The sequence below is a fragment of the Erpetoichthys calabaricus genome, chromosome 2 (assembly GCF_900747795.2).
Source record: "Erpetoichthys calabaricus chromosome 2, fErpCal1.3, whole genome shotgun sequence".
Taxonomy (NCBI): Eukaryota; Metazoa; Chordata; class Cladistia; order Polypteriformes; family Polypteridae; genus Erpetoichthys; species Erpetoichthys calabaricus.
Window position 1 is genome coordinate 80,112,145 of NC_041395.2, and position 20,130 is coordinate 80,132,274.

The 20,130-nt window shown below is 36.9% G+C and overlaps 1 protein-coding gene across 1 annotated transcript in view; it reads right to left on the reverse strand.

Moving 5' to 3' along the window:
- vps72b (vacuolar protein sorting 72 homolog b) overlaps positions 1 to 20,130 on the reverse strand; it is a 44,186-nt gene that overhangs the window by 19,126 nt on the left and 4,930 nt on the right. Inside the window, exons 4-5 of the mRNA XM_028793967.2 lie at positions 11,826 to 11,946; positions 2,835 to 3,011 (exon numbers count right to left, since the gene is read on the reverse strand). Coding sequence (XP_028649800.1) covers positions 2,835 to 3,011; positions 11,826 to 11,946 — 298 coding nt within the window. The remainder of the gene's footprint in view (positions 1 to 2,834; positions 3,012 to 11,825; positions 11,947 to 20,130) is intronic.

Below are 20,130 nucleotides of genomic sequence, written 5' to 3' on the forward strand. Positions count from 1 at the left end.
TAAAATGCGGTACTCGACAAGGATGTGCCCTATCACCATTACTCTTTGTAATTACTATTAAGCCATTGGCTGTTTACATTCGAAATGCATCAGAGATAAAGGGTATTTTCAGAGGAGGATTTGAACAGAAAATATCACTATATGCAGTCTTGATTAAAATGACCCAAAATGTTTCCTGGGCAAGATTCAACCTGTGAACATTGTAATCTAGCTCCAACCTCACTGGACTACATGTTTTGGCCGTGCACCAAATCAACATAATTTTGGACAGAAATCTTTAAATGCCTATCAGATATACTTGGTGTCACAATCACTCCTAACCCATTAACAGCTGTGCTTGGTGTACTCCCAGATGGGCTTAAAGTGGAGAAGGACCAAAAAATTACAATTGCCTTTACCTCACTACTAGCACACAGACTTGCCTCGCTCAACTGGAAGTATCCCAATCCACCATTTTTAAGTCAGTGGGTAACTAATAATAATAATGCCCTATGCCAGGGGTCAGCAATGATTTTCAATGGCACTGTGATTGAATTGAAATATAGTAAAATATTATATTTTAATTACAGTGTATGTGTTCTTGCCATCACCTATATTTTGCGTATGCGACTCACATGTAAATGTAAACCATGTGTTCAGTGCAGGCTGTGGTACGTTAAAACAAACCTATTATTAAGTAATATACTGCCCTAAAATGACTCATAACAGACAGACTTGATGTTCGCTCTTTTCAAGACTCTTGTACGAATGCATATGGATTTGTACAACAAAAGGATTCTGCCATGTGTGCGTTATGCTGTGAAAGTGTCATGTGTCATACGTCAAGTGTACAAAGACATTATCAAACTAAACATCAGTCCACATTTAAAAACTCCGATGAGAAAAGTGATGCTATAAAAAGGGCTGTTTCTGGCTTTAAGAAGCAAACTACTTATTTTAGTCAAATAACTGGAACCAAAAATAAAGCCACCGAATGCAGTTATACAATTGCTTCGCATTAATTGATTAATAGCTCTGATTAATAATAAAGAATGGATTAATCATATTAGAATTCTTGATAATTTTTTCTTATTCAAACTATGTATTTTGTAACTTGTAATTTATAATTTGCAATACAATTTTTAATAAATGTGTTGAAAATTAAAATTTGACAAAACATTCTTTTCACATATGATCCTATGTATTCTAAAATGTTGACTGACCAATAATATAAGATCCGGTTATAATGGGCTTCAAAAGTATACCCATTATAACTGGACTAATTTTGATGATTATAATACAAAATTGGTAGAATTATGCTGGTACGTGCAAGAACATTGTAACATAGGTTCGTCATGACACTGCTGAAAGGTTGCAGACCCCTGCCTTATACTATTTAAAATTACAAAAAAAATCAAATTCTCACTTAGAGGATCTGTTCAAAATGTTTTCAAAAAATGGCAGGATCTAGTCAATAACATTTAGATTAAGCTTCTATATTGGGGAAAAAAGATACTCTTCCTTCCTTGCTGATTCAAAGATTTGGTTTGTTGGTTGGCTCTTCTCTCTTTCCTTTGGGTGGGGACTGAATTTTGGTTTTATTAAGTTTAATTTGATTGTATGAATTGTTATTTGCTTTTAATTAAAATTGATAAAAAGCATTAAATGTATACTTATAACTTTTTGCTTTGTTCATTTTGCTGTAATTGATTGCACACTATGCACGTGCTTAACCTTTTCCTCAGCTGTCACCAGACAGGAATTCTGTAATAAACATTTTGCAAACTATCAAGAGACAGCTAATTACCAATAACTGATTTTTAAAACTACTTAAAAAAACATCTGTTCTTGGCAGTGTGCACAAACTTAAGAACTGAATTTCTTAATATATGGAATTTTAATCAAGACTATTGAGTTTAAAAGTGTTAACATTTGCAAAGATGCATTGTTAAATATTAACAAGGTGAATAAGACGCGCCAGATCTTTCTATAGATTTCTTGCCAAGATTTTTCACTTTATTCCAAAAACCATGTAAGCGTATAGTCAAAACAACACACTCAAAGCAGCAGTGACCATATTAGTAAAGGTTAAGGGGGGGTCCTATGTGGAATCATGAACAAGGAATTATTAATCTCTTATTGGATTGTTTGAACATTTTATTTTAAGTGTAACTGGTAAGCTCACACTTATGGAAGGGTACAAACGAGAATGGCACTATAAGCCAATAACCCAAATAATTTAATAAATAATACCTAATGGATAATATATCAAATAACAATTTTACAAAAAAAAAAAAATCTAAATCACAGAAAAGACAGATAGCTGGGAGCAAAGCATGAAACAATGTTCTGTAGTAGGGTGTTGTTTCAAAACACACTCATGGACACATCTAGACTTGCTACTACTAAGAAAATTTAGGATTACCAATCATCCCAAGTTTAATTCTTTAAGCTGTGACAGAAGACCAACCAAAAGAAAAATGATGAAGGAACTCTGTGTTCTTTAAGCAATCAATCTATCATAATCCATTACTTCATATAATGCCTGCACAGTGAAATTCCTATTATAAAGCATACAAGAAGACTATTCAAAGAAGCAAAATAAAAAGCACACTAATGGCAATAAAAAATTAAGTACTGTATTGACAGTTCAATTATATACAGGTTAATTACTCCATATTTGTTTTTTAGTCATCTAAATACAGGGTGTGTCTTAAACTGTCTGATCACATGCAAATATTGAAGCATTCAAATGTTGTTTTTAAGCTACAAAGCCTTTATTCTTATTATAACAAAATGGAATCAAGTATAAAAAAAAATAATCAAAAACACAAACAGAAGTCCCTAGTCCTTACCAAGTGAGCGCAAGTTGATTTCTGCTGTGATTTTAGCCTCAGCCAACAGCTCCTCTTGTGTTAATGGACGATCATGATGAGGTCCCTTCTTTCTCCTTGGCTGTACTTGCCGCTCTTGCAAACGCAGGTAGGTAAGCCTTGTATGCTCTGTTGTAGACTGCCGCACAGACTTTCGATCTATAAGGAGTATGCAGTTTGGGAGAAAAAGAGAATTTTAGTGGTAATATATTCAATTTTCAATGTTATCTATGCAAACCTTACATTTAAGGCCCACAAACACCATCTTTTGTGCCATAACTACATGATACGGTACTTGTTAAATAAAGTCTTTAAAAGAATACCTCACCCAAATGCTATCATTTTTATGTCTGTTAATTAATATTCAATGTTTGCAGTAAAGAGCAAGAAAAACTTTTAATCATGTTTTCATGGAAAAAAGAGTTCACAAAATACCTGATACAGTTGGGCTTGAATGGAGAACCAGCTTAAACTGCAGCAAACAATAATCAATCAAAAAATCTCAAGTTTCTTGTTTTGCATAACAGAAATATCAGTATCTAGCCATATGCTCACAATGTTTCAAACACATGTATTTTGGCTATAATATTGTTAAACAAACCACGTCCAGAAAATGCTTGGTCACAACCGAGTGCCTTTGGGCAAGATTGAGCTTTTCAATTCAAGACTTGCCCCAACTAGATCATTTAGTGATGAAGTATTACTTTAAAGCATCTAAGGTACTAAAAAAAAAATACTATCATTCGTTCCTATTTGATTGGATTAAAAACTGAAGAGGTAAAGCTGTTTATTGATACAATGCTTTCAGTATGTTTTGCGAAAGTGAAGCTAAATTTTTGTTTTATTGTTTACATAATGTGCTTGGGTGAAAAACAGTGCTTTTTGCAGTTTGTTAAAAACTACTTGTAATATTTAATGTGTGTAATGTATTAATATATGATTCTTTAGATAAAATGCAGCATTTAAGTGAACAGAATACAGATATGCAGTGGTGTGAAAAACTATTTGCCCCCTTCCTGATTTCTTATTCTTTTGCATGTTTGTCACACAAAATGTTTCTGATCATCAAACACATTTAACCATTAGTCAAATATAACACAAGTAAACACAAAATGCAGTTTGTAAATGGTGGTTTTTATTATTTAGGGAGAAAAAAAAATCCAAACCTACATGGCCCTGTGTGAAAAAGGAATTGCCCCCTGAACCTAATAACTGGTTGGGCCACCCTTAGCAGCAATAACTGCAATCAAGCATTTGCGATAACTTGCAATGAGTCTTTTACAGCGCTCTGGAGGAATTTTGGCCCACTCATCTTTGCAAAATTGTTGTAATTCAGATTTATTTGAGGGTTTTCTAGCATGAACCGCCTTTTTAAGGTCATGCCATAGCATCTCAATTGGATTCAGGTCAGGACTTTGACTAGGCCACTCCAAAGTCTTCATTTTGTTTTTCTTCAGCCATTCAGAGGTGGATTTGCTGGTGTGTTTTGGGTCATTGTCCTGTTACAGCACCCAAGATCGCTTCAGCTTGAGTTGACGAACAGATGGCCGGACATTCTCCTTCAGGATTTTTTGGTAGACAGTAGAATTCATGGTTCCATCTATCACAGCAAGCCTTCCAGGTCCTGAAGCAGCAAAACAACCCCAGACCATCACACTACCACCACCATATTTTACTGTTGGTATGATGTTCTTTTTCTGAAATGCTGTGTTCCTTTTACGCCAGATGTAACGGGACATTTGCCTTCCAAAAAGTTCAACTTTTGTCTCATCAGTCCACAAGGTATTTTCCTAAAAGTCTTGGCAATCATTGAGATGTTTCTTAGCAAAATTGAGACGAGCCCTAATGTTCTTTTTGCTTAACAGTGGTTTGCGTCTTGGAAATCTGCCATGCAGGCCGTTTTTGCCCAGTCTCTTTCTTATGGTGGAGTCGTGAACACTGACCTTAATTGAGGCAAGTGAGGCCTGCAGTTCTTTAGACGTTGTCCTGGGGTCTTTTGTGACCTCTCGGATGAGTCGTCTCTGCGCTCTTGGGGTAATTTTGGTCGGCCGGCCACTCCCGGGAAGGTTCACCACTGTTCCATGTTTTTGCCATTTGTGGATAATGGCTCTCACTGTGGTTCGCTGGAGTCCCAAAGCTTTAGAAATGGCTTTATAACCTTTACCAGACTGATAGATCTCAATTACTTCTGTTCTCATTTGTTCCTGAATTTCTTTGGATCTTGGCATGATGTCTAGCTTTTGAGGTGCTTTTGGTCTACTTCTCTGTGTCAGGCAGCTCCTATTTAAGTGATTTCTTGATTGAAACAGGTGTGGCAGTAATCAGGTCTGGGGGTGGCTACGGAAATTGAACTCAGGTGTGATACACCACAGTTAGGTTATTTTTTAACAAGGGGGCAATTACTTTTTCACACAGGTTTGGATTTTTTTTTCTCCCTAAATAATAAAAACCATCATTTAAAAACTGCATTTTGTGTTTACTTGTGTTATATTTGACTAATGGTTAAATGTGTTTGATGATCAGAAACATTGTGTGACAAACATGCAAAAGAATAAGAAATCAGGAAGGGGGCAAATAGTTTTTCACACCACTGTACATCTTATGGGAAAAACTAAAGAATCTAATGCTAATGGGATGCATGCAAAATAACATGCATGCATGCAAAATAACAAAAGCATCCTCAAGCATCTACTTACTAAAATTAAAATACAATAGTGTGTATAGACTTGAAGAAGATATAAGATAAGGAACTGAGACCTTTTCAGTGAGTATATCATTATATTAGCTATGTAGTAATGTAGAATACTGGAAACCATAACTATTCATAAGTTATTAGTTGCTCTCGTTTTAACATGATGTTTCTGTAAATCTTCAGGTTCTCTCTCTTTCTTTCTGAAACTTGCCACTTGAAAAATCTTGTTTGTTCTTCTGTCTCTTGATACCTATAACACTCACTTATCTCTGTAATTGTTTAGAGCAAACTACGTGCTTATAAAGCTTCATGTGCGACATTAATTTGAATCATTCTGGTGGTATCTATTTTAACTCCTTGTGTTTAATATGTCTGGTTTCTTGGCAAGTAAATCCACACAGGTATAAGAGAAACAAAGTTTGTTATTATTACACTGAAACTACTTTGTTGTTCATCAACAGTAGCAATTGTCAAGGCGTTAGGGGATGTTTCTTTCTAACCTAGAAACCTACAGGAAAATGAGGAGACATCCTTGTTTAGACTTTTCAGTGGTGGAAAACAGAGCAGTCCATGAGCTGTGGTCCCAGCAGTGGGTAGCCTGCCACTCTAAGTTATCTGGCGTGAGTATTGCTGAGTGCATATGTAAAATAAAATTAATAAGCTAAGGTACAGTATAAAGGCATTTCTTCCTGTTCACCAATAAAAAAAACCTATGAGGATATTCTTGTGTCTTTTATGAACAGTTTCACGATAACACATAATCATTCAGATTTTAATGAAAAGATACGGCAAAGTACAGAATGTTATCTTTTATTTTTCTGCATATATACTTTAGAATGCCATTTTGTGCCCTTTATCCCTTATTAAACATTAGTCATCCCCCATGGCTCTGCCCACGTTGTAGTGAAACAGGACAGTCAGGAGGGCCCTGTCCGGCTCCCAACTCCTGACGTCGCTCTTCCCCCTCCCCTTGGCCCGCAGCCTCTGTCTCGGATTAGTGCAAATATATCACTTCTGCAAGCGAACTATGATTCTTAGCGTGATGAGAGAAGACGCAAAATCAACTGGAATGTTCAAGCAAATTATAGAAAAAAACCTGATCTAAATCCGCTAAGTAGTTCTTTCATTCGCTAGCTAAGTGGGTGTAAGAAATGCCCCGAGGCTGGCGTGTGAGTGAGGCTGGTGCATGAGTGAGGCAGGCCCTGCCCCCCTCTGCCCGCTACGTGTCTCTCGGATTAAATTGGAACCACAAGCGAACTACAATACATACTACAATGAGAGAAGTCGCAAAAATCAACCTCAATGTTCAAGCAAATTATAGAAAAAAATGCGATCTAAATCCGTTAAGTAGATCTCTCGTGAAAAGCAGACACATACAGACTTTGGATTTTACATATATATAGGGATATTAAACATGAGAACAAATTAATTTATATGTAAATTCAATTAGTATAATATTTAGTGTTTGTATGCAAATAAATATTGTCCATAAAATGCCTGTATAAAGCACCCAAGCCTCTCATATCATAAACTCTTGATCTACAATTAGTTCCATTCACCACATTTTCACTTTGTTATCACTTTAGTAGAAGTTTATCCTTTTATTCATAATGCATTTTTCGACAACTATAGACAGTAGGTTAATGTACAAGATAAAATATAGCATTGTAAAGGCCACATAATTCCCAGTCAGTCATGGAAAAGCCACCCTTTCCATTTCTGATGAGAGGGTTGTATCTTGCAGATAGGGTTTAATAATTTTGCGACCGAAATTTTCTGCAAACAGTAAACTGGTATTTTTTTGCACCTATGCCATGCAATCTACCTTCAGAGAACACTGTATTGGAATAATTATCAGAATTGTAAAGGAAAAACTATCATAAACTGTAGATGGTCATCAGTTCTACTACCAGATGCATTGCAAATCATCAGTTTCTTCCATTTTCAAGATATCCAGAATTATAGGTTTAAGAATGACCAGTGTGTGGTATTGTTCTGGCTGAATTGTTTTCTTTGAGAGTGTATATTGCATGCTTTTTCTACGGCTAGTTGTCTAGTCTTTATATTTATACACAGTCATATGAAAAAGTTTGGGAACCTCTCTTAATTCTTTGGATTTTTGTTTAGCATTGGCTGAGCTTTCAAAGGAGCAACTTCCTTTTAATATATGACATGCCTTATGGAAACAGTAGTATTTCAGCAGTGACATTAACTTTATTGGATTAACAGAAAATATGCAATATGCATCATAACAAAATTAGACAGGTGCATAAATTTGGGCACCCCAAAAGAGAGATTACATCAATACTTAGTTGAGCCTCCTTTTGCAAATATAACTGGCTCTAGACGCCTCCTATAGCCTTTGATGAGTGTCTGGAAACTGGATGGAGGTATTTGTGACCATTCTTCCAACAAAATCTCTCCAGTTCAGTTAAATTTGATGGCTGCCAAGCATGGGCAGCCTGCTTCAAATCATTCCATAGATTTTTGATGATATTCAAGTCAGGGGACTGTGAAGGCCATTCCAGAACATTGTACTTCTCCCTCTGCATGAATGCCTTTGTAGATTTCAAACTGTGTTTTGGGTCATTGTCTTGTTGGAATATCCAACCTCTGTGTAACTTCAGCTTTGTGACCGATGGTTGAACATTATCCTTAAGAATTTGTTGATATTGGGTTGAATTTATCCGACCCTCGACTTTAACAAGGGCACCAGTCCCTGAACTAGCCACACAGCATGATGGAACATCCACCAAATCTGACAGTAGGTAGCAGGTGTTTTTCTTGGAATGTGGTGCTCTTCTGCCATGCAAAGCGCTTTTTGTTATGAACAAATAACTCAATTTGTATCTCATCACTCCAAAGCACTTTGTTCCAAAATGAATCTGGCTTGTCTAAATGAGCATTTGCATACAACAAGCGACTCGGTTTATGGCGTGAGTGCAGAAAGGGCTTCTTTCTCATCACCCTGCCATACAGATGTTCTTTGTGCAAATTGTGCTGAATTGTAGAACGATGTACAGATACACCATCTGTAGCAAGATGTTCTTGCAGGTCTTTGGAGGCGATCTGTGGGTTGTCTGTAACCATTTTCACAATCCTGCGCATATGCCACTCCTGTGTTTTTCTTGGCCTGCCAGACCTGGGTTTAACAGCAACTGTGCCTGTGGCCTTCCATTTCCTGATTACATTCCTTACAGTTGAAACTGACAGTTTAAACTTCTGAGATAGCTTTTTGTAGCCTTTCCCTAAGCCATGATACTGAACAATCTTTGTTTTCAGATCTTTTGAGAGTTGCTTTGAGGATCCCATGCTGTCACTCTTCAGAGGAGAGTCAAAGGGAAGCACAACTTGCAATTGACCACCTTAAATACCTTTTCTCGTGATTGGACACACCTGTCTATGAAGTTCAAGGCTTAATCCAATCAATCTGGTGTTGCAAGTAATCAGTATTGAGCAGTTACATGCATTCAAATCTGCAAATTTACAAGGGGACCCAAATTTTTGCACAGCCAGTTTCTCACATTTGATTTCATTTCATACAACTTCACTAAAAATCTTTGTTCAGAAAACACCCCAGTACTCAGATGTTCCTAGGAAATGAAAGACATACCACTGTTATCATTTTTGTTTAGAGTAAATTCATATGCAGGCTGAGAGGGGTTCCCAGACTTTTTCATATGACTGTAGACCTACGATCTCCATGTAGAAAAAAACTTAGAGTTAAAGAAAAATGGTTGAATCTAACAATGCATACTGTATATGTGCATGATCACATCAACAAGAAAAAATCTGTCAGAGAAATGGAAGATGAGGCACAAAAGGGTATGTTTTGCAATTTCGCCTCACATTTCTCTCAAACTTATTTATGTATACAGGAAGATTATCAATTTTCAGTCCCTAAACTAATGAAACAAAAATGAAAAAATGTAAAAAAGTGAAGAAAGAACATGTTCTTATGTTTGATAAAAAATTTGAAGACACATCGGTCTAGAGACAGATACAGTCAGAGAATAAGCCAAAATAAGCCAAAAAAAAAAAAAAACTTAAATTTCCTGATGGTCCTAACTTCACAGGTGCAGTCAGTTATTTAAGTCAGTGCATACTGTTGCCTGGCCTGCAAGCACATAACATACAGTTAGGTCCATAAATATTTGGACAGAGACAACTTTTTTCTAATTTTGGTTCTGTACATTACCACAATGAATTTTAAATGAAATAACTCAGATGCAGTTGAAGTGCAGACTTTCAGCTTTAATTTAGTGGGGTGAACAAAACGATGCATAAAAATGTGAGGCTGCGGTGGGTTGGCACCCTGCCCGGGATTGGTTCCTGCCTTGTGCCCTGTGTTGGCTGGGTTTGGCTCCAGCAGACCCCCGTGACCCCATGTTTGGATTCAGCGGGTTGGAAAATGGATGGATGAAAAATGTGAGGCAACTAAAGCATTTTTTTTAACACAATCCCTTCATTTCAGGGGCTCAAACGTAATTGGACAAATTAAAGAAATGGAAATAAAATGTTCCATTTCTAATACTTGGTTGAAAACCCTTTGCTGGCAATGATAGCCTGAAGTCTTGAACTCATTAACATCACCAGATGCTGGGTTTCCTCCTTTTTCAAGCTCTGCCAGGCCTTTACTGCAGCGGCTTTCAGTTGCTGTTTGTTTGTGGGCCTTTCTGTCCGAAGTTTAGTCTTCAACAAGTGAAATGCACGCTCAATTGGGTCAAGATCAGGTGACTGACTTGGCCATTCAAGAATTTTCCACTTCTTTGCTTTAATAAACCTGGTTTGCTTTGGCTGTATGTTTTGGGTCATTGTCCATCTGTATCATGAAACGCCGCCCAATCAATTTGACTGCATTTAGCTGGATTTGAGCAGACAGTATGTCTCTGAACACCTCAGAATTCATTCGGCTGCTTCTGTCCTGTGTCACATCATCAATAAACACTAGTGTCCCAGTGCCACTGGGCAGCCAATGGACGCCCAAGCTATCACACTGCCTCCACCGTGTTTTACAGATGATGTGGTATGCTTTGGATAATGAGCTGTTCCACGCCTTCTCCATAATTTTTTTGTTGCTATCATTCTGGTAGTGGTTGATCGTGGTTTCATCTGTCCAAAGAATGTTTTTCCAGAACTGTGCTGGCTTTTTTATATGTTCTTTAGCAAAGTCCAATCTAGCCTTTCTATTCTTGAGGCTTATGAGTGGCTTGCACCTTGCAGTCCACCCTCTGTATTTACTTTCATGCAGTCTTCTCTTTATGGTAGACTTGGATATCAATACGCCTACCCACTGGAGAGTGTTGTTCACTTGGTTGCCTGTTGTGAAGGGGTTTCTCTTCACAATGGAAATGATTCTGCGATCATCCACTACTGTTGTCTTCCGTGGATGTCCAGGTCTTTTTGTGTTGCTGAGTTCACCAGTGCTTGCTTTCTTTCTCAGGATGTACCAAATTGTAGATTTTGCCACTCGTAATATTGTAGCAGTTTATCAGATGGGTTTTTTCTGTTTCAGCAGCTCCTTTCACCTGCATGGAGAGGTCCTTTGACAGCATGTTGTCTGTTCACAGCAAAATCTTCCACATGAAAGCACCACACCTCAAATCAACTCCAGGCCTTTTATCTGCTTAATTGATAATGACATAACGACGGACTTGCCCACACCTGCCCATGAAATAGCCTTTGAGTCAACTGTCCAATTACTTTTGAGCCCCTGAAATGAAGGGATTGTGTTAAAAAAATGCTTTAGTTGCTTCACATTTTTATGCAATCGTTTTGTTCACCCCACTGAATTAAAGCTGAAAGTCTGCACTTCAACTGCACCTGAGTTGTTTCATTTAAAATTCATTGTGGTAATGTACAGAACCAAAATTAGAAAAAAGTTGTCTCTGTCCAAATATTTATGGACCTAACTGTATAGCCATCTTTTAAGGTTCTCTTAATTTTGAAAAAGCTACTGGCTACAATAGTATTCATGTTAGCTGACACACATAATGTTAAGATTAATAAATTAACAGTCTGGTACAGCTCACCTTAAATATAAAATAGACTGCATTCAAATGAAAAACTACCAGCATGTTTTTAAAAAATAAGGAAATCTATATTACAAGTATAGCTAGTTTTATTTATTTAAGATGATGCACACATTAATTAAAAAGTTAGTTTTCTATTGCAAATAATATACAAAAGTTATACAATACTGCAAATGCAAAAGGTATTTTTGTGCTAATCATATCACTGACATTTGAAGCTGCATTAGTTTTGAAATGGAGTAAACCTACTTTCACCAATGTCATCCTGCAACTCAAAAAGCTCTGGTGTATAGTCTACTTTTTCAGAAGTGCTGGTCTGAGTAGTTGGCCTCCTTGGTTTGGACTTTGGCTTGGGGGCTTTGATTGGTTCCTAAAAAAAAAGAAAAAGAAAAACAAAGAAAGTTTACATTAAAGTATATTACTCATTGTAATTATTTTCATGTAGTTTGTTACCTTTTTAAACTATCTGACTTTGTTTTTAAATTATGAGATGAAGGCCATTCTTTTTATAATTTCCAGTATACATCCAAAAATTTGTTTTTTCTCATATTAAAAAAACATCCAAGATATATTCATTTCCTATTGAAGAGCATAAGTCTTGAAAAAAATCTTAGGATAAACAAGATTTGATGCCAATACTATGTAATCAGGTGGCACCTCCCAAAACATGCAACTTGAGAAGGTGAGTCAAGGCATTTGTATGGATGGATGGATGGATAAATGGATGGATAGATGGATCTTTATTTGTCCCTCAGAAGCTCTTTAAATAAATAAATACATAGTGTTTATGTACATATATTCATTTATTTACCTATGGTCTGAACACACACCAGAATGACTAAAAAGTAAGTAAATTAAAAAGAAAGAAAACTTCAGACTTGGCTCACAGTCAAAGTGAGGCATTATGCTGGCGTGATGTTGAGGATGCACCTGAACAGAAACCTATTGAGATACATATATAAAAAAAGCATATAATAGTTTCCTAGAGAAGGTCAGAGATCGAGACATAGGCAGCAAATTATTGCAAATGATGTATTAGTCTATGGTTTCAAAAATACTTTCTACAAAGTGGCATGTAGCCTGGACTCCCAGGAGACAGAAGCCGAGAAACATACGTTACTTAAGTGGCTGGCTATCATGAATGAAGTCTCAAACTCAATGTCATTTTACTAATCCTCAGCGCATCTTCAACACATGGCCAGATATACCACAGAGAGCTGCTGCAGGTGTTTATTACAACTGCAATCAATATGGACCACACATCCTCTGGATACACAATACTTTCATATCACTATGTAAACTGCAATAGCTTTATGTACATATTTACTTAATTATATAGACTAAGTATGCTAGGCAGTGTGAATGCATCTTTTTCATCTAATTTTTGCTCCTGCCTAGATAAAGAAATGCTATTGGCAGCAGACATGATCTGAACAAAAATGTTGATTGCACCTTTCAGATTTAATCTGGGGAAAAATGGCAGCCTGAAATAAACCCCTCTTTTTTCTGGAATTATTCTTTATTACTTTTTTTAATTAATAAGACCCCATAAGGTTTATTCAAGTATAAACTGCACGTAGATGATGTTCTTAAAATTAGAAAAGGATTATGTAAATAAAAAAATTACATAGAACAAGAACTGAACACTAAAGTAAAAAAATGTAAGATACAGATTTTTCCACTTTAGTACCACAAGTTGTATTTCTTGCATGTTATAAACCTAAGGTATTTCATATTGTACAGGTACATCAGTTTTTCTGGGCAACAAATCAACCTCTTAAAAGCATAACATATATATTTCTACCCAGTAAACTTGTGCCTGATCCTTGAAAATTTAAGGATACATTTTGTGACTCATGATGAGCTGTGCCATTTTCCTTTACATATTTGCCTTAATACACAATGAAAGCATGATGACTGCACAGTAAACAATTTCGTACTACTGAGAAAGTGGAGGTAATCATTTGCATTTCTACACATCAAGCCATAGTGGGCTTCTACAGTATGATCCTCAATTAGACAGTAAAGAGTAATTCTAAATAGTAGTTTGGATTTGAAACAAAAATTAAAAAAAAAGTCTAACTAAATTAAAGTTAATGAATTTCAGTCCCTGTGGCTTAGTGTATATGTGCTGTCTCATTCTTACTACCCAATATTTCTGTCATTTACTCGTAATGCCATGACCAAATAAATTCTCCACTTTAAGAAAACAGAAATTTACCTGATCTCATGGTACAATCTGATGCCAAGTCTTCATCTTATTCACAATGTACCTCTTTGGGCAACACCATGTTAATTCCTTATTTAAAAGATTTATGATTGAAGTTTATAGGTTCTCTAAGCAATTAGCACTGATTTTACTAGAGGTTCTCTTGCTTTCCTCTCATATCCTCAAGCATGCACATATTAAATTGCATTTCACTCTGGCACAGTGCAAGAATGTATATTTGAGCGATTCCTCAAATGTTTTCACAAGAAAGCAGGAAAGGATTGCATTTTGATCTTTACAGTTTAACCTGTCTTGTGCCACACACACCAAAGAAGTATTGTTTCAAGTATGATAATACCTTTAACAGAAGTGTTTTGTTTGTTTTTTTTAAATTTTAGAACAAGTATTCAATTACACATTTCCTGCAGTTCATGAACTGTCCTTTCCCTTGCTGAGGTTGTTGTATGCCATGTACAGTGGGGCAAAAAAAGTATTTAGTCAGCCACCAATTGTGCAAGTTCTCCCACTTAAAAAGATGAGAGGCCTGTAATTTTCATCATAGGTATACCTCAACTATGAGAGACAAAATGAGAAAAAAAAAAATCCAGAAAAATCACATTGTCTGATTTTTGAAGAATTTATTTGCAAATTATGGTGGAAAAAAAGTATTTGGTCAATAACAAAAGTTCATCTCAATACTTTGTTATACAGTAATCCCTCGCTACTTCGTGGTTCACTTTTCGCGGATTCACGACTTTGCGGATTTTATACATAAGCATATCTAAATATATAACGTGGATTTTTCGCTGCTTCGCGGGTTTCTGCGGACAATGGGTCTTTTTACTTCTGGTACTTGCTTCCTCAGTTGGTTTGCCCAATTGATTTCATACAAGAGATGCTATTGGCGGATAGCTGAGAAGTTACCCAATCAGAGCACGCAGTTAAGTTCCTGAGTTAAGGCTCAGCGACGGAGTGTTGCATTAACCAGGAAGTCTCATCTCACTCATTCATTATTAATGTGCTACTGCTTCAGGGGCACTGCAGCAGAAGATGCAAATGATTGCAGAAAAGGTAAAGGTTTTGGATATGTTGAAGGAAGGGAACAGCTACACCGCTTCAGACACCATTACAGCATCACTGAGTCCACGATTCTTTTTATTTAAAAAGGAGGAAAAGCATATAAGATCTACGGCCGCAGTGTCCTTTAACCAGGGCGCAAAACGAGTTGTAAGTGGACGTGATAAGGCAGTAGTCTGGATGGAATCTGCTTTAGGAATCTTTGCAACAAGGTCGACGACGTCATGACCGCCTACAAGCTGCTACGTGTACTTCGCTATACAGTAAGTGTAAACTTATCTACCGATTTCATATTGCTTAGCAGTTGTCCCTGTTATTAATAGAGTAAAGGGTGGGTTGTAAACAATACAGGGAGGGTTTAAAAACGTCCAAATACATGTTAAATAATTAAATAAATATGGTGTCCCTACTTCGCGGAAATTCAGTTATCGCGGTCAGCCTTGGAACCTATCTCCCGCAATAAGTGAGGGATTACTGTATAACCTTTGTTGGCAATGACAGAGGTCAAACGTTTTCTGTAAGTCTTCACAAGGTTTTCACACACTGTTGCTGGTATTTTGGCCCATTCCTCCATGCAGATCTCCTCTAGAGCAGTGATGTTTTGGGGCTGTCGCAGGGCAACATGGACTTTCAACTCCCTCCAAAGATTTTCTATGGGGTTGAGATCTGGAGACTGGCTAGGCCACTCCAGGACCTTGAAATGCTTCTTATGAAGCCACTCCTTCGTTACCCGGGCGGTGTGTTTGGGATCATTGTCATGCTGAAAGACCCAGCCACATTTCATCTTCAATGCCCTTGCTGATGGAAGGAGGTTTTCACTCAAAATCTGACGATACATGGCCCCATTCATTCTTTCCTTTACACGGATCAGTCGCCCTGGTCCCTTTGCAGAAAAACAGCCCCAAAGCATGATGTTTCCACTCCCATGCTTTACAGTAGGTATGGTGTTCTTTGGATGCAACTCAGCATTCTTTCTCCTCCAAACACGACGAGTAGAGTTTTTTTTCATCTGACCATATGACATTCTCCCAATCCTCTTCTGGATCATCCAAATGCTCTCTAGCAAGCTTCAGACGGGCCTGCACATGTACTGGCTTAAGCAGGGGGACACGTCTGGCACTGCAGGATTTGAGTCCCTGGCGGCGTAGTGTGTTACTCATGGCAGCCTTTGTTACTTTGGTCCCAGCTCTCTGCAGGTCATTCACTAGGTCCCCCCGTGTGGTTCTGGGATTTTTGCTCACCGTTCTTGTGATCATTTTGACCCCACGGGGTGAGATCTTGCGTGGAGCCCCAGATCGAGGGAGATTATCAGTGGTCTTGTATGTCTTCCATTTTCTAATAATTGCTCCCACAGTTGATTTCTTCACACCAAGCTGCTTACCTATTGCAGATTCAGTCTTCCCAGCCTGGTGCAGGTCTACAATTTTGTTTCTGGTGTCCTTTGACAGCTCTTTGGTCTTGGCCATATTGGAGTTTGGAGTGTTACTGAGGTTGTGGCCAGGTGTCTTTTTATATGATAACGAGTTCAAACAGGTGCCATTAATACAGGTAACGAGTGGAGGACAGAGGAGCCTCTTACAGAAGAAGTTACAGGTCTGTGAGAGCCAGAAATCTTGCTTGTTTGCAGGTGACCAAATACTTATTTTCCACCATAATCTGCAAATAAATTCTTCAAAAAATCAGACAATGTGATTTTCTGGATTTTTTTTCTCATTTTGTCTCTCATAGTTGAGGTATACCTATGATGAAAATTACAGGCCTCTCTCATCTTTTTAAGTGGGAGAACTTGCACAATTGGTGGCTGACTAAATACTTTTTTGCCCCACTGTACTACCTAAACAGTATCGTCAAATATTAAGAGGAAATTTTAAGAACAGATACATGGAAAGATACCGTTTACTTGAACTTAGCAGGTAATATTTATTCTCAAGCGGATATAAACAGTAACATTCTGGTAAAATGAGAGATAGACATAAAGTAAGGGCTTTAAAATAAAATATTTTTCTGTACTACTTCAAGCTAAATATTTTGCATACATTTTAAAAGTCTTTTGTATTGAATAGATGTGTAACTGGAAGTGTATCCTACTAAAGTTAATGTTGGGCTACCATACTTTAAAAAATGATTGAATGGATTCAGCAGGCAGGCTACAAAAGAAATCAACCTCATGTTCCAGCAAAACACACCGATTCATATTAAATACAGTTTAGGATTGATATGATTTTTCTTAGTTTTAACTTAAACACTAACAACATAACTCCATACAAATCTAAGTAAAAAGCTTAAGATGCAATGTTACTCTGACAGGAAATTTCGGCAGGCACTCTGCTATGTGGTCCTTTTCAAACCATGAATTACATAAAACCATCTCTCAAAAGAAAGATGCTGTGAAACCCATATTACGGGAGTTTTCGCAATCAGTATGGTACTGGAAGTGTGTGATATACAGAAAAAACAGTTGGAAGTAAAATTAATATACCCTATATTAACAACAACAAAACATTTGAATAAGAAAGGAATCTTTGCAACCTCTCATTAATTAAAAGGACCATATGCAAGAGGCTGTTACCTCTATGACATACAAATATTATGTCAGTTACATTGTACTTTTCCATTTGCCAACTATTTAAAAAAAATTACTTTGCAAATGATAATACAGGCATGTACTGTACAAGTACCAGTTGGTTTTATTGTTTTCTGCAACTGGGATCACATATTGAGCTTCCGTTTCAAGTTTCAGCTACATTTTGTTTTCTGCAATTAACACTTGTTTCATATTCAGGTTTGGCCAAATATGGTAAATTGGTTTTGGATGGTCTACTGTACACAGCCACCTCACTTCTCTCATATGACCAAATATTAAAAATTCTAATTCTCTACACTGTTTCACATAAAGTAATCCTTTCTCAAGGGAAAGTAGCTACACATGAGGAGGAATGTTAGTTTCATATGCAAATGAGAGAAAAATCAGAATTGTAGTTACAGGGGATATTATGTGTATGGAACTGTGCAATTTGATGATAGCAGACTAATCTCTACCTTCAAGTTTCAACTTATAAATGACTCCTTACCAGAATGAATTAGATAACCAAGGCAAACAGCTATTTTTCAAATTCAGAGGAACATGAGAATACATGATTACAGTATATAGTAGTTTGTTTGGCTAATTATTTTGTCTGTTGCCAGTTTCCTAAAAATGTGACTTGGTTTTATTTGTGTTGCATTTAACCTCCACATAACAGTAAAACAGACATGGCCCACGGTCTGTTCCAGAAAGGAGGATTAGTGTGAAATCCAGGTAAAGTAAATTGGGATTCATGGATAACAAGACCAAACAATTCCAGAATAACCTAACTTGTGTTTCAGAAACAGATTATGCCAGAATTATGTGAGCCCAGAAGCCAAAGATGCAGCTAATTCACTAATCCAACTTTTTGGAACAGCCCAAGCTTTGCCTACTACAGAAAGATTTGACATAACCTAGCTTAGTCACTGGGGCACTCACAGCTCTGAAACTAACCTGCAAAAGAACAATTTTAACGTAGTATTAATGTTTTGAGTCTGTAATGGTTCATGAGCAGAGAATCTAATCGCAGGACAAAATGTGGAAAATTACCTATCAGAAATACTGATCACAAATGCACTATTTAAGAAGCAAGAAAGGCCAATGAATTGGGGACAATGTTGTGTCCCTTCCTAAAGGAGTAATAAATACAGAAGAATATCTCCTTCACCAAATAGTGCCCAAGTAAAGGTAATCAGTCCCTGATCAGGCATTCGTTCATAATCAGGGATTTTAATATATCTGAGCAATCTTCTAAAACATGACATGTTCAGTGTAACACACCAGGAGATTAATGCAAATCATGTACATCTTCAATATTTTGTATACTAACAACAGCTTTCTCCACATCATTTGAAAATATTGCACAAAGCGGCAAAGCAGACACAAAAGTTTGCTTAACTTTGAAGCAGGGTCTACTGACTTGTATAAAACACACATAGGCTGTCTTTCCGAGACAGAAATAATCCCCACCAATGGAAAATTCTGCAGAGTCATAGGTAAGGAAATAAAATTGAAATGCTGTGAATTCACTTTTACTTATTTAGGCAGCTTGCTGCATGGCAATTATAGCCATTCTCACCCCATCTGAAGGTTACATAATTATATTTCACCCCTTTTAAGTTCCTTTGATAAAGGCCTCTACCAAATTAATGAATGTATTACATGATTTCCAAATGCAATTGGCTATGTGGATCAATGGAACACGTTTTTATCAAAGCACTGAGCATTAATGAAGGAGATGATTACGTTGTTCTATTTTATAGAACACAAACAAGTAATCAGTATGTAACTTACACATTATTTTACATATCTCGTTGATAAAAAAAAAGCGAGTACAATCAAAGAAATATAATAAACTAGTCATTAAGCCCGTTACAATAACGGGCACTAGAACAGTAGTGCATAAATAAACATTAGTAGGAACAGTCTATATTAAATGGCAAGGGAACTTGACCTCATTCTTTTTGTTGGTCGTATTTTTCTTTGTCTTTCAGCCTTTTTGTTGATGTTTGCTTGCTGAGCTGACCGTTCTTCGTGTGCTGCCACCGTGTATTGTGTGTCTTTAATTTTCTGTGACAGTAATACTGTCTTGTACATCTGCTGGCTTGTACGTCCGTAATATACCTTTAATTTTCTCTGGCGGTAATACAGGCGTGCACGTCGGTAATATGCCTTTAATTTTCTCTGACAGTAATATTGGCTTGTATGTGGCTGTAATATGCGTCACTGTATTGTGTACCTTTAATTTCCTCTTGCAGGAATACTGGTTTGTATATCCGTAGAACGCCTATAACTTTCTCTAACAGTAATATCGCGCATCGCACCGTGCCCCGCGCATGCGCACTTCACCAGAAGACACACACACACGGACACCTGGACGCACACAGGGATTTTATTAAAGAGGATAATCATAACTGCAACATACACTATAAGAAACATTAACTAACTGTTTGGGTTACTTGTTACTCAGTTACTACTCCTATCACAGCAGTTGGCAGGCTAAATATCAGGATATAATTTCAGCAATATGAAAAGGAAATCTTTTCACAGCATCAATGCGCAGATATAAAAAGAAGTATAAGAATGTATGTCAAATAGTCAATATAAAATATCAATGTATCCTCTTTATATTTTTAAGGTAAAAGAAGGCAAAGCATATGATTATAAATGTTGTGGACAAATATCTTGAGATCAAGTTTGAT